This window comes from Etheostoma cragini, chromosome 8, assembly GCF_013103735.1.
Source record: "Etheostoma cragini isolate CJK2018 chromosome 8, CSU_Ecrag_1.0, whole genome shotgun sequence".
NCBI lineage: Eukaryota > Metazoa > Chordata > Actinopteri > Perciformes > Percidae > Etheostoma > Etheostoma cragini.
Window position 1 is genome coordinate 25,496,048 of NC_048414.1, and position 15,587 is coordinate 25,511,634.

Genomic DNA, 15,587 nt, shown 5'->3' on the forward strand with positions numbered 1-15,587 from the left:
GCTAATAAAATTCAAAAGAAGAAAATGACGCTGCTCTATATTGATTAGTGATTAATTAGTGATTGATGTCAGTTATGTTAGCTTAAATTAACTCACATTAACGATGAAAGTTAAGGCTTTGAATCACGCAAATTAGCAACATGCTTTTAATATAAGCTCATGATCTTGTGAAATGTGCAGATTTGTTCACTTACAAAGCTTAAAAAGGTCCCAAATCTAATAGAGCACTGAGCTCTATATTGAAAAGAGAGGTCTTGGCCAGTGCCATGTTTCTACCAGTTGGGAAAGGAGGCTCCTAAAGCTAAACACTGGCATATCAGATTACTGTGTTGTTTGACGGTTGTTGCGTGGGAACCGCTCTGTGCACCTTGCAATGCAGTCTAGCTGTGAAGAGCCAAGGCTCTCTGCATCAGCCGCTCAGTCAGAAGAGAGCTTGGCCTCATGGCATCACGCTCCACCAGAAGACATCTGTAATAATACAAAGACATGAACACAGATTTTGAGAGACAAGTTGAGAGGCTAACCTGATCAATAATGAAAGCAGAAACATGGTGTACAGACAGGGGATGTTGGTTACATAATGGGATCATGCAGCTTCTGTTCTATATGAACATGGAAAGACAAAAGAAAACTTCAGTTAAGCCCCAACAGCAACTACACTGTATCATGATGAAATCCGGGGCTTCAAATAGTGCAAGAATTTCCTGTTTTCTCGTATAATCTCTCAGCAGACTTTCACATACAAACACTGAAGACGCACAGCACTGAAACTGGAGAAGATTAAAGCATTCTGTTTGGCCTAAAATCCCTGTTGTGCATTACCTTCCTAGTTTCTGATGGCGCTTATTCTCCGATTTAATGGCTGCATGAATGAGCAGTTGATTGAAGATATCCCTCTGTGAACAGTGGACAGATGTAGAAATAAAATGGTAAAATACAACCCTGTCCCAACAATGTATATATAGTTCAGTGTTAATTCGTGGCAGTGCGCCACACAATCAACACCGGCCTCCACACATTGCGTTTCGTTATTTTATTTTTAATGCTATTTAAAAAACACATTCGTTCAGCTGCATAACCTTTTCTCCGTCCCTCTACACACACAAACACACTCCCCTCCCCTCCTTGCCCACAGCATCTGTCTCCATGAAAACAATGTTGCCAACTTAGCCAATTTGTTGCTAGATTTAGCGACTAGCAACAAACCTGGCAACTTTTCTACAGAAAGTGCAGCAGAACTACGCACAGTGTGCATGCAGGTAGAAGGGGAGAAGGGACAGGGTGCGGGGGCCGGTGTAGGTAGGTAGAGACAGGGGGACGGGAGGAGACGCAGCTGAGCTGGCCTGGCCCTGGGCAAGCCAGCTTTCTTTGAGAATTCCTAATTGATCTTTCTCCCTCCCTTTGTAGAATTACTTTTTTTTACTTCAAAGACAGGCTACCCAATTAAAAATTATAAGGTAAGTGGTATTGAACTTGTGATTATTTGGCTAAAGATTTCTATTTCTTTCTATCTACCTTGCTGAAACAACCACTAAGCTGTATAAAAATGGTTGCGTATGAAGTCCCCCCCACCCCCCGCGCCACAAATTACTGTGGGAAAAACTGTATAGTCTATTAAACCCTTTTGTGCAATACTGTATACATTTATACTGCTGCACCTTCGGGAAAGGTTTTCTGAACACAAACAACAAAGTCCATCAGCATCCATCGCAAATTCATTATTCATGCGTTGGTGCACTGTGCTCCACACACTCAAACGATGTAGTATGAACAGAAAGGCTTTGGCTCTTTTGCAGAGTGTTCATCTCCCGCCTTTTTTAAACTAACCGGAACTTCTGTTTTACTCAAGAAAACACAATGTGATCAATGATATAGAAAGAGAAAAAAGTCAAAGTAAAGTTCAAGGATGTATGCTTTTGCGCATACTACGCATAAGAGCACGGCTGCTTGGTTTGGACTTGATTTCCTTTGTTGTTTGCTTTAAGTTTTGCCATTTCTGGGGACCTTACCTGTGCATCACTGCCACCTATATCTACCACGCGGTAGCGTAAAGGGTACAGTAGCTCCACAGTGCGATTGTAGTTGCCCTGGTCGTACTCCATAATGGCCTGACACATTGGAACACCTATAGTCCCTGCCAGCTGATGTTGCCGATTGTCCCCTGGAACTCTGGGAAGGAAAGGAGCGGTTTATAACAAGAGAAATTACAATTCTTGGTATAGCCGGAAAAATCTCTTGCAGGGACAGCAAAGGTTTTTGGAGTGACGAGGTTTCATTTGTTGAGGAATGTACAGCATATACATGTTATTCTGTTTTGTTATTTCATATTTTAATCTATATACACCACTATCCTAACTGTTTCACAGATGAGGAAATGCCCCAAAGCAACATGCATATTTATTAAATTCATATGTGAGACCAGTAGTGAACAATTTCTGAGAGGAGTTCTTTCTGGAAAATAGAAGGCAATGCATCTTCTAAAATCCAATATGTGATACTAGAGATTGTGAACAAACAGGTTAAATGAACAATAAACAGGACTTTAACAAACAATACAGGACAACAAGGATTTATAGGTAACTTCACACAACTAGGCTCCTGTCATTTCTATAGGGGAAAGGTTAATTCAATGAAAGCTGTGAATGATGCTAACCAAGGCATGTCATTCCCTTCATTAAAAACCCAAAACTAATTTCAACAAAAAATCTCCAGGTTGGTTTATTTCTATTACTGACGGACAGATGTATTGTGAGTATTACTCTACTGAACAGTGAAGAGCTTGAACACCTGAGTAGGATTCGCTTTAGAGATGTTCCGACACCAATACTATACGCTGGTATCGGTATTAGGAAGTACTTGAGTTTATGCATCGATCCGATACCAAGTAATAAAGCCCTGAAGAAAATCTACGTTAAAGTCGTTTATTTATGTTCTGTTATTACTGACTGTCAAACAGAAAATGTCCTGTGGCATTCATTGTTTGTTCATGTTTCACAAAGAGTTTACCTTGAGCGACAACAAAGACAGAGATCTTATCACATCCACACGGGAATGGTAGTACATGATACACTGATATTGGATACACAAAAAAATGGTATGTGGTATAAAATGATAATTCTGTAAGGTCAAAGATTCAACACTGTTGTGGGGCTTTTCTTGGATTAGCTACTGTTTAGAGTCACTGCCTTTGAATGTAAGTGGAAGTATGTGACATTACATTATAGTAAACTTCAATATTATTATTATAGTATGAAACACGTAAAACTATTCCGACCAAGGTAGTAAACGTGCTACGGTAAATATTTGAGCGATGGAATTAAATTAATACAAAGCTCAAACGTGTCCCCATGGCTTGCCTGATAATTCCAAGTAGAGCTGTGTTTAAGAGAACATTTCTAAATCTTACTTGGGATTTCACTTTCAAGAGCTGCTTTTCCCTAATCTGGCTCTGCCTTTCTACCTACTTCTGCTCAATTTGAATTGTCCTTCATTACTACATCTGGGTTTGCGGTATATTGTTGGGTTTTCTACAGCCAAATATTTGGTTATGGCCATTCAGTCCGTTGTGGCGATGCCTAAAGTTGTGGCAAGAAGTGAAACCCGAGCAAGAACAATCTTTGCTGAATTTTGTTGGTGGCCATGATAGTGAACGGGATTCGGGAAAAGTTTGGCTTCCCAGCTCGCTTCGTCAGTGATGAAGGAGTTGGCAAAGGCTAAGCCAACGTCACAACCAAACGTTATCAATTGGTTATGGCAGATCCAGAATGACTTGGGGCAGATCCAAAAGTTTTAAACTTCAGAGTACCCGCCTTCAAGGAAGTTAACACTTGTCAATGGAGAAAGGCCAGACTCTCTGTACTAATGAAATGTACCATAGTCTGGCAGGACCAGGCTAACGTTTTCCCTGAAGGGGCATCTTTCCCAGAGTCTTGTAACTTGGTTTATATTACGCAACACAGAAAAAATAACCGGTTTTAAGTGGCAGCGGCTTTTCTGTTGGCTGTACGCCTGACATAATGGAGAGCACAGAATGTCCGTGGTCGGGATGGCAGAATACATTGTAAACCGCCCAACTCCACAGAGGCAGCAGATGCTGGTACCTCTGCTAAAGAGGGAAGACCCTGGTCTCTGAGATGGACTGCAGCTCTGAATTCTTTATTCTGGCTGCATCTGCTCTCGACCTCGCCATCTGACGCTCAGCCTTGTTTCTGTCTCCGTTTTACATAAGCCTGTGTGGCTTTTATGTAACATTGAGAGCATAGTAGAGAAGAAATGGTGCGGAACTTACTTAGCTAACTCCTGGAGGCCCTCCAGCAGACGCTGAGATGTCACGCTCTCTTTAGCTCCCAGCGACGCCATGAGGAAGTGCATGTCGTTAAACAAGGTCACGTGATCATCGGTGTGAGGCTGTGTAACCTGGAGCAGCTCTCGCCAACGGTCCTTCACGCACACACCTGACACATTCACCATCACAGACGCACAAATGTTGCTGGAAAGCCACATAAAGGCCAGAAATTCTAAGACACATTTTAAAATGCCTAAAAAGTGGTCAGAGGTTCTGCAAATTCCAGCTGTTACCAAGACAGCACTTTTAGTAAAGATTAATGAGCTACTGTGTGATAAATGATATTATTTCACCTCATTAGCAGTTTAATTTAAGACCATGCTATCTTAAATTATCTCAGATGAGACATTGCAGTCGGCCTTCAGCCAATAAGCAACACATTGACAACAGCATCTTCATCTGGCCAATCAGTGTAATTTTGATGAGTTTTAATCAAATTGATTGCATTGGGATGGCAATCTGTTTTTTAAAAAAAAACACTTTTATACCTTTGAAAATACAGTATACAGTTGAATAGTATCTGTTTTTAAATAGTTAAATTAATTATATTACATTTTTGGACTATTCATTACATTTACATTTTTTTAATAATGAAAAATTGTTTAAATTATGTTTAGTAGGCATAAAATGCAAAAAAGGATGAATGTTATAATAGTCCAATACACATTAATATATCATATATATCATTTATTATGATTCATGTAACCCCTTTATTTAGGTGACTCATGTATGGCATTGAATATGTACTCTGTACTATTCAGACGTGTCTCTGTGATATGATAATGCTTGACCCAGAGGACGGACAAATAACAGACTCTCACTGCTATCCTCCCTCATTACACACAGTACATGCACTTAGCATACATGTGTTGATTTGAGTCTGCACATAAATGCACATAAATGACTAAACCTACAGAAAGACAAGTGTGTCCTAAAAGTGTTTCTTTGACCAAGAATTGCCATCGCAGCATCCAAGACATTGTATGTGATAAATGGGCTGTAAGACTCAAACTCCCTTTCCAATTTCCTGAAAAGCAGACAGTGATTACATTGCCAAGGATACCTTGTGTATTCCCATATTAGCCTGTATCTTACCCTCCATTTCCAGTCGCCAGAGCATTGAACAGGCATCTACAGTGTCCAACATGGATCCTGTGGCTTTGCAACGTCTGAATACCTAATACAGAACAAACTTTTACCATTATTATAACTATTAACTTTTATTCATTATTATTACACCTGTGAACACTGCAGACACATGCAGCTGAATGAATATAATTTAAAAAAGACAAAATGATGTCTTGCTGGATTCCCCTGATGTGAACAGTTAAAACGTTCACAAAAAATGGGTCTTGACATGGATTTTACTTTCATTTTCACACAATTGCCTTCTTGACTCACAAGAAGAAACAAGGTCCGTGTAACACTTATAAGTTCAATTTTCAGTTTTCCAATTTTCTGTTTTTATTCAGAGGGTCAGAAATTTAGAAAATTCTAAAAATACGTCATGGCTCCTATTATTCAATACTACAATGACGTTCTACAATTGGGGCTCAATGTTTTGTGTGTATTTCTCCTCCACTGTCGCCTTCCAGGCTGCTAAACCTAACGTAACCCTAACCGTTACCATTGCCGTCCTGCCTGGAAGGAGACGTTGGGGGCAAAAAACACCAAACACTGAAAGAGGTAGAGAATCATTGCATAGTGAATAATTGGAGCCCTGACGCAATTTTGTCATTTTCTAAATTTCAGATCCTTTGAATAAAAACGGCAAATTGGAAAAACTGTTTAAAGATCCAATTTTTTAATTTGTCAACGCGGAAAAAAAGAAAAATTGGATATTCAAACCCATTTTTCAGTTTTTTTCAATTAAGACAGACCCAACAACCCATTGCTTTTGGTCTACATTGAATGTGTGCTGGTACATGCAGGACTCTTGAAAGTACTGAGTGTGTACAGTATGTGCTCGGACAGATACACCATTAGTTTTGTTTTGATGCAAACCAACCTGAGAATCGTATATTTGCAGAGCAGCTTCGTATTGCCCCTGTAGAGGAGAAAGAGGTGAGAAAGATGAATTTACATAACTCCATGCTTGAGAGATAAGCAGAGTTGATACATTGTGTTGCACAGATGCAAAGATAATATTGAAATTTAATCAACTCCAGATTTCAAATTCCCCGGGGGAGAGGATATCATAAATACAAGTTCCAAAAACACTCACTGCCAACTGTTCGCTTGACTGAGTAAACTCATTATAATCTTTACCTTTTCGATGAAGTATAGAGCCCAATGCCAATAATTATGACTGGCCAGCACGTCAGATACCTGGAATTAAAGAACACACATTTTGAATTTTTTTCCAAGGGGTTTTTCAATTTGGGATTTAATTCAGTAAGCTTTAACAACCTGTACAAGTTCCAGAATAAATTAATCAGAAAACACACTGCTGAGAACGAAAGGTTGTACCTGCCAATCTTTCTCTCTACTTTCCATGAACTTCAAGCCTTTGTCCACCTCGGCCTTCATCTCATAAACATGGGCTACAGAATGGACAGCCCAAGCATCATCTGGAGTCAGAGCCAGACCCTGCAACATAGAGTTCAACAGTGTGAATGTGATGTAATGTAACTGTTCTTGATATATTAATACACTGTGGCCGAGGCTGCATAATCAGATTGCAACTCAGGGTTCAGTGTGTTGCCCAAGGACACTTTGACATGCAACTAGGTTGGTGGGATTGACTCACAAACCTTCCGATTGGTAGGCAACCGCTCTACCACTGAGCCACAGTCGCCCCATGAAGGCACAATGCTGCATTTCTCACACCAGAAGTAAAAAGTATAAAATAAAATAATTGCATGCCCGAGTCTCAATTACTATCTTTTGTTTCATCTAAGATGTGTACAAGGATCCCTTTTCACATGAAGCCTCATGAAGTCTGGATCACCTGTTCAGCCCAGGAGAGTCAAGCCCCTGAGGGCTGCGTGAGTTATTTTGGTGTTCGACAGCAAATTACTTGCTGGATTGAACTGACACAACCAGTGCAGGAACAGACAGCCTGCACCACCCATTTACAAAAATGACTAAAGCGTGTACAACAGACCATAATGGAGAAGAAAATCTCACCTCCATGGCTACTTTCTCAGCCTGGTCATAGAGGCGAGTCTCCAGGAGACCAAAGGAATACAGTCCTTTCAGATAGCTGAGGGCACAAACCACACATGAAACACAGAATGGTAGGAACCTTTACTCCCCTATGCAGTTTATCAAGAATAATGAAAAGCCTCATTGGTTTTGTGCCTCAAGCAACAGCAATGGCTATTGGCCATAAATGTTCCCCTCCTGCCCTGACTTTTCCTTAAAACCTATTCTGCACATTCCTATATTGTCATGAAAGAATAATATTTAGTTTTTTACAAAACTATTTGCCAGTAGCTGCGCAGACTAACGCTGGTACTCCCCTCCGCAGCCAAATTGACACATCTGCATGAAGGCCGCGTTTAGACAATTAATGGAACACAGAAGCTCATTTGCATGGCAGGATTCACCCACAAGCAATTATAATAATCTGTACACACTATGGTATCACACTAAGGTAATGTAGATCAACAGTATTCATTCTTTAGTGTGTTAGAAGCAATTTCTTTTGAAGAAAACATGTACGTTTCGAAATATTAGTACTTTCATAGCTTTGTGTGGATGTGCACAATCACATGGTAGGTTGTGTGCCGACTGTTCAACTGAAAGACGCCGCGGCCCTCATTTATCATCCTAACATAGAAACCAGCGCAGATATGAGCACAGTTCTTGAGACAGGCTTCACGTGGGATTCATGAAACGTTGGTATCACACCAGTCAGAACGTAATAATGGTCGTACGTTGATAAATGCAGTGGCAGGAAATGATCGTAATTTAAATATCACGCCCCAATGTATTCTATTGTTTTTCACTCCCACTACATATTTAACTAAGCCAATTCATTTTCATATGATTATAAAGTAGAGATGCACCGATTGACCGGCTGGTGCCTGGAATTGGCCGGTTTTCAGGTGACCGGCTATGATTGGCCTAATGCACTCAGGCGCCGCATGTTTATCATCGCACAACAGCATCACATGTGCACAAGCACTCCCGCTCCACCAGCTGTTTAGGAAATGTCATAAAAGCTCTGCAGATGAGCCGTCTGCTCTACTGATCTCAGGCGAACGGTCAGCCGTTAAATCATGTGTTCCAGATCAGAGCACCCTAGGGTACCGTCTATTTGCTAGATTGTTTTAAGGTATCAGTTACGTTAGCAGATGAGCCCGTTGGTATTGTTCATAGTATTTATGTATGTACAATGACAAATAGAGCAAACTTGCTAAAAAAGGAACTACACGCTGTTTTCAGGTAACGTTACTGTTGACGTTCAAACAGGCCTGGGTGTACTTTGAGAAATATCTTTATACTGCAAGGTTATATTTATTTCATTTTTGATATTTATATATTACTTGACTGCCATTACCCGTTTTTATACATACAGACGTTTAAATATATCAAATTTGTTTAGTTTGGCATTGGATGTGAAAAGAAGGAAATTGTTCTTCCGTAACATTGCACATTAGATGTGTGTGAATTGCCCACAACAAGAGTAATTTATATTGTTCTACTTTATTTGTTCAAAAATGTTCTTTGCAAAATGTACTATTAAAGAAAAGACTGAAAATAAATATTTGTGTTTTGCTTAAAGTGGTAAGAAAATATGAAATTGGAATCGGCCACTATCGGTTGTAATAGGTGCATCTTTATTATAAAGTTTTGCGAAACAGGGGTGGGTTACGATTGATCTTTGTTTGAGTAATCTTATATTGATGAATAATATCCCGAAATTGATCTTTTAATATATACTATAAGCAAACTTTTTGGGCATCAAATCTTTTAATGTAAAAAAAATATGAGGCTTGCATCTTGCTTGTATTATTTACAACCACTTTCTGTGAATCTCTTTTATATCCAAACAAAATGGTATTGTAACTGATATTTCCCTAACCTAATTGATATATGTTGGTACCAAATCAGAAATGTTATAGGGACCTTGTGAATCAGAATCGATTTGGGAAGTCATTGCCGATGTCCTAATCCAAAGTACTTCTTTGCAATGTAAGCCGTCTTCTGTACCTGAACAAAGGCATATGGGGTTTCCAGTGGGGCAGCACCCTGGCCACAGAGTCCCTCATCTGGGTTTGGGCTCCCATGTAGAAGTAAGCATCATGAGCGAACTTGAGAGCCAGCATATCGGTGGGGTGATCAACCAGAATGTCTTCCCATAAATCACAGGCCTTGGGAAAAAGTCTGCAAGAACCATGAGTCACTGTTAATGAATGGCAACAGAATGAGTTTAGCACATCAATATGCTTTGTGCTGAAAGGAGGGAACAGAGGCCCTCGGAAAACACAAGTATCCTCTAAGACAATATTATATTGAGAAACTTATGGTCCTTTCAATAATGCAGCATACCATCCTATGGGAAATGAGCCACTGCAGATAGAATACAAATATAACTTGCTAGTCTGTGATTCAATTTACAGAAGTCTTTGGCACTAGGGCTGTACAATTGATCTAATCGCAATGTGAGGTCTCTTCTTTGCTCTTGCTGGGGGGGCAACTTCTAGCTCAACCAGTAAGCCTACCATGTAGACCGAGTCCTTTGCAGAGGCCGGGGTTCGAGTCCGACCTGTGGCCCTTTGCTGCTTGTCATCCCCCGTCTCTTTTCTACCTTTCCTGTCCATCCACTGTCACTATCTAATAAAAGGGGAAAAAAATGCCCCCTAAAAAAAACTTTTACAAAATAATAGAACAGTAAACAGACAGTTTCACAGGAACGTCTTAGTATGAGACCAAAAACCAAAAGACCAATTAGAATCAAGTATTCACCCAGACAATGGTAGAACGGTCTTTAAATGCCCCTGTGTGACAAACAGCAATGCATGTTGGGATTCCCTCATACAACTTTAAAGAGCACTTGTAGGCTTGAGACACTGTTTGGTAACTGGCCCTCGTGAGAGCAAATTATTTTTCATCCCTCTGTATTCCCTTTTGCAAACTAGCTCTAGATCTTACCCACGTGAAAAGAGCTCCACAGCCTTGACATGCAGCTTCTCTCTGGGAGAGATATCTTGGCTGGTGGCCAGCTCCACTGTTCGCCTCACAGCACTGGCCAGGCGCTCATTCAGACGGGTGGAGCTCGTTGTTGACACCAACTCCAGCCCCGTGCTGATCACATGGCCCATAACTACAGGGAAAACAGATAACACTGGTCTTTTGTTCTGGACTTTCAGTGCAATTTAGAAAAGAGCACACGTGCAAAGTCAAGTATGGAAAGGCCCACCTAGACGTAACTGACTTTACTGCTTAAGCCTCTCAATTTCTGTCTAATGAAAGAAAGTTCATGTTAAAAGAGCTCCAGGATATTTTTTAACGAGATGTTCCAGTCACGCATTACACTTTAAACAAGCTCACTGGCAACATTTCTGCAGCAGGAGCCAACATGTATGTGGTTAAAAAGTTAATAATAATTCCAAAAACTGTTTGACAAATGCTTTGTTTTCTATCCAAAGACAATTGCTTTCCGTTTAAGTATTCAGACCTTTCAGTATCTTTCAGATAATTCAACCTAAACCTAATGGCCTCAACTTACTGTTGTTATGCTACCATTACAGAAAATAATTGGAATGGTCCTATCCTGTATTTTCTGTTATTCTCAGGAGCAACAATAATTGTTGAATCTGCACAACGGCTTGATTAATTTACATGAACACTTTTTTTTTTATTTAACCTTTATTTATCCAGGAAGTCCCTCATGAGAGCTCAAACTGAACACATGGTGATAAACAGCAGCATCTACATAGCATTGATAACAAGTAGAGCCCGACCGATATATCGGCCGAAATTAGGCATTTCCCAATTTAGCTGTATTTATAATGGCGGATAAAATATTTATTCATCAGAATCTATTATAATGACAAATAAATGATTCTGATAAATGAATATTTAAAAAATATAAAACGGACAGTCCACCATGTTATGAGCGTCGCCGTTGCACTGTTTTTCCCCCAGAGGGCGCACTACAGCGTCCCTGTTATTGTTTAAGTTCCATATCTTAAGTTTGGATTGTTATACATTTAATTTATTGCAACTTTAATATATTTGATGTTCCTCTGTTCTGATGTGACAATAAAACAAATTAAAATTAATTGTTTTAGTGAGATTGAATAAATAACTACAAATAACTAATGTTAGGGAAATCTGTTAATGTTTCGTTTTGAGCTGAGACTCGTGATAGCAGGAAAAGCACGGGTGTAAATAATTATATGAATTATGCTTGAGTTCCATTAATTGTCCCAGCAAGTCAGTCCACTGAGTTGGCTTGCAAAATACCAGATCCTGGAACTGGTTCCCCAAAAACGGATAGCAGCCTGGAGTTATGTCACTAATTACACCTGTGCTTTATGTGCAATTATGTTTTATTTAAACTAGAACATATCAAAATGCTTATTTGGAAAGTGTCAGTTTAGCTGAGCGGGATCTTTGCTTTTTAGAGGCTATAGTCCCTTCTATTTATCTGATTAGATTACTCAGTGTATTTAACCTAATTTTTAATAGTTTAATAACCTTAAAGCATGGGAGATGACATGCTTTTATGGACTTTGAGAAATTGACCTTGTTTATTTAAAGTATGGAGGGTCACAGTCATTTTTAATTAGGGTATTTTAGTTGTGGTTATATTTAGCACTGTTACCAGGCTTCATCCTTTCCTTGTTTATATAATTCTACACTTTTAACATGGGTTTGTTCATTTTGCTTCTACACGAGTTTGCATGTCTCATCATGACTTACCCAAGTAAAAGGCTAATTAAAATAAAGGAATAATGTTTGACCACATATCCATTTACCAAAGTTAGGGTCAGCTTCCTGGATTGCAGAAATGCATCCTTCAAATCCCCCCAAGGTTTCATCATTCCGCCATTTCACATACTAGGAGGCAACAAAATTGAGATGTTGAGATGTTAATTTGATTGTTTTCACTAATATACATTGGCTCGAGAAAGTTTACATACCCATGCTAAAGTTGATATAAAAGAGGAATACAAATAATCTTTAAAATTTCGAGAAAATCCAACCGTTTAAAGAACACCGATTTTCTTTGTGAATGAATAATGTATTGTAATGTATTGTATTGTTCGCCCCTATGTTAAATTCCCACAGAGGCAGGCAGATTTTTAATTTTTGAAGGCCAGTTATTTCATAGATCCAGGATACTATGCATCCTGATAAAGTTCCCTTGGCCTTTGGAATTAAAATCCCCCCCCCCCCCACATCATCACATACCCTTCACCAGGGTATAGGCATAGGGAACTTTCCATAAGACCATCTTTCAATGCAAATCAAACCGACTATTAAGCTAACTGAAATAAAACCATGCCAGTCTCATTGTATAGTGAAGAGTATGTGATGATGTGGAGGGATTATCAGGAGGCATAGTATCCTAGATCCATGAAATAACTGGCCTTTAAAAATAAACATCTGCCTGCCTCTATGGGAATTTAACATAGGGGTGTGTATACTTATGCCCCCTGTATTTTAAGAAAGAACATTTATTTAATATATATATATATATATATTATTCATTCACAAAGAAAAGTGGTGTCCTTAAAAGGTTGGATTTTCCTTAAAAAAAAATAAATTTAGGAATATAGATCAATTTCCAAAAGGTGTTCTTTTATTCCTCTTTTTAATCAACTTTAGCATGGTTGTGTAGTGTACACTTTCTCAAACCACTGTAGATGCAGTAGTCCGCAGACAATATCACAGTTTGTGTGTATGTGTATGTGGAGTGATGCATTTAGTGGAAGGACAAGCGTTACCTGAGTAAGTATGGCGTCATATAGTTTGCAAGCCTCATTACTGCTGGTGGACAATGGAAGACCACCTTCGAGCCATGCCTGTAGATTAGGATACAAATATAAATATTGGATATCAGTGCGAGGCTTGTGACAAAATGTGTGCACACGTCACTCAATAAACGGGTTTCAATGTTAGCATACTAACGTTGCAAAACGGCAGCTCCTTCAAAAAAAGTGCAAAACCGTTTATGCTACTTCAAAAACTCGGAACAACAAAAAACAACCAAACGGGAACGTTGTGAAGGTGGAGAACGTTACCAACTGCAGTTGGTGGGTTCTCTTAACGTTTAGTGAACGTTATAACCCGGAGGGAACGTTCCCTACACGTTAGTTTTTGGTTTGCATCGAACTAACCTTTAGATAACCAAAAACTAACGTTCCCTAAACGTTCTGTGTTAGTGTGCAGGCGCGAGAGAAGTTATTCAGACATATGAATGCGTATTTTGGGTTAACTCGTAAAGCTAACAGTTATCCCACATCGACATATTTTCCAGATAGGTTCGTTTCAGTTTACTGTAAGGTCCATTATGCTAACATAACTGTAATATTATCAATTCCGAAAGTCCGTAATTTTTGAACAATTCTTTGCCGAAATGATTCTCTTTTTATGATATAGGCTAGCTACTTCTTTACTCACCTTGCAGTCCCTGAAACTTGAAGCCATCATTTTAGATTTTGACCTCTCGAAACTTTCAACGACTCACTGGAGCTGGGTCAAGTAAAAAAAACAATAGCGAGAAGACCCGGGGGCCTGTTGCACGAAAGTAGAATCAAGATATCCAAGATAAGTGAAAAAGTGCAGCTTGACTTAGTGTGATCTGCTCATCGCGGCTTAATCGGTTGCACGATTGCCAAACCAGGATGACCAGGTGAAGCTATGTCAAGCCAGGTGTAGATAGCTGGGATAAGTGCACGTTCACGGCTCTCTCACATAGACCACGGTATCGATCACAGATTTACTGATGAAGAATTAAGAAGACGCATGCGCCATATGTTTCACCCAATGAGCAGCAGCTTAAATGGAAACTAACGAGGAGGTGAAGGATTTAATATGCAGAAAGGGAAATACGGCTCTTATCAAACGGAGAGAAAAAGACGAACAGACCATAACGGACCGAGTGAATGTGTAGGGTGTAAAAATATCTCCTTAGGCTATAGTCACTCCACATTTTACAAAGTTGTAGGCTACACTGTGTTTTAATTGCTTTAAATATGCTAGTTTCATGTTTCTGTTTTCATGTGATAAATGTGCTGGTTTTACTGTAAAGGGTCTTTGACTAACCTACCACGTAAAGCGCCTATATAAATAAAATGTATTGTATTTAGCCTTTGCCTTAAAAGTGAGCAGAGGGAATAATGTTCCTCGGGAAATGGACCCTTTAAGGACTTTAGGCTTAATTTCAAACCCGTATTCACAACGTGAGAACATGTTTTATACCATATGCACAAATCTCTATAAGCTATATCTAATTCTTTCTAGGCTACAATTAATATTCATACAGAACAATCAGAAAGGGACAACAACTAGAAAAATAAGTAAGTGACTTCAATACACGCTGTGAGCATTTGTAAAAGAATATTCATGGTTTATTCTTCTGACAAGTGACCGCACCAAAATAAAAAGATTAAGAACCATTGCATTGTTCCCGATGTGATGAACGTACACTACACTACATACGTACTGTATATGGGCCACGTTATTGGTCCAGGGATGGGAGACTAATTGAGAAGGTTATGAAACCAATGTAAGCTATAATAAAAAACATTAGCCTACATATTAAGGAGTAACACAATCTGTCCTTTATTAGAGAAGGATAAGCAACAAGAAAATGAATCATGAATGTATTGGTCTCTGACCAGTCTGCCATTATATCATCTGGGAATATATCGCTACATTAATATCGTCACACTTAATCTTCGGAGCGCGTCCTGTATAAAGCTGAAGCTGGGACCACGGACGCGCGCTACTCATCTCTACTTTTACAGAGAGAGTGGACACTGACGCAACTCGCAGGTCTGCCGGCAGGCGGCGGCCACGATCACCACCCACCGGTCACCGCCCACCGGTCACCAGCCACCGGCCATCAGCCAGCGGTCACCGATCACCGCCCACCGGTCACCAGCCACCGGCCACCAGCCAGCGGTCACCAGCCAGCGGTCACCGGTAACCGCCCACTGGTCACCAGTCACCGGTCACCAGCCACCGGGCACCAGCCAGCGGTCCCCAGCCACCGACCACCAGCCAGCGGTCACAGGTCACCTCCCACCGGTCACCAGCCACCGGCCACCAGCCACCG

General features: G+C 39.9%; 1 protein-coding gene across 2 annotated transcripts; it reads right to left on the reverse strand.

The window, feature by feature from the left end:
• Nucleotides 1-149: 149 nt before the first annotated feature.
• Nucleotides 150-14,036, reverse strand: ttc38 (tetratricopeptide repeat domain 38). 2 transcript variants are annotated; one of them, XM_034878405.1, is made up of 14 exons: nucleotides 13,928-14,036; nucleotides 13,252-13,329; nucleotides 12,280-12,361; nucleotides 10,448-10,619; nucleotides 9,506-9,679; nucleotides 7,475-7,550; nucleotides 6,815-6,934; nucleotides 6,614-6,673; nucleotides 6,354-6,392; nucleotides 5,441-5,522; nucleotides 4,289-4,454; nucleotides 2,010-2,169; nucleotides 823-896; nucleotides 150-468 (listed from the first exon to the last, which is right to left on the reverse strand). In XM_034878405.1, the coding sequence occupies exons 1-14, from the start codon at nucleotides 13,955-13,957 to the stop codon at nucleotides 381-383; spliced, it is 1,401 nt and encodes a 466-aa protein (XP_034734296.1). In that variant the 5' UTR covers nucleotides 13,958-14,036; the 3' UTR covers nucleotides 150-380. The 2 variants fall into 2 exon arrangements, with proteins under 2 accessions (XP_034734296.1, XP_034734297.1); XM_034878406.1 differs by lacking the exon at nucleotides 823-896.
• Nucleotides 14,037-15,587: the final 1,551 nt, after the last annotated feature.

Bases quoted from the DNA above. Each gene is read 5' to 3' on its own strand.
- ttc38 (XM_034878405.1), bottom strand. From the start codon at position 13,957: ATGATGGCTTCAAGTTTCAGGGACTGCAAG. The intron at 2,170-4,288 runs GTAAGTTCCGCA...TTTCCTTCCCAG, and splicing joins GGCCTCCAGGAGTTAGCTAA to AGTTCCAGGGGACAATCGGC. The intron at 897-2,009 runs GTAAGGTCCCCA...CACTGTTCACAG, and splicing joins TAGGTGGCAGTGATGCACAG to AGGGATATCTTCAATCAACT.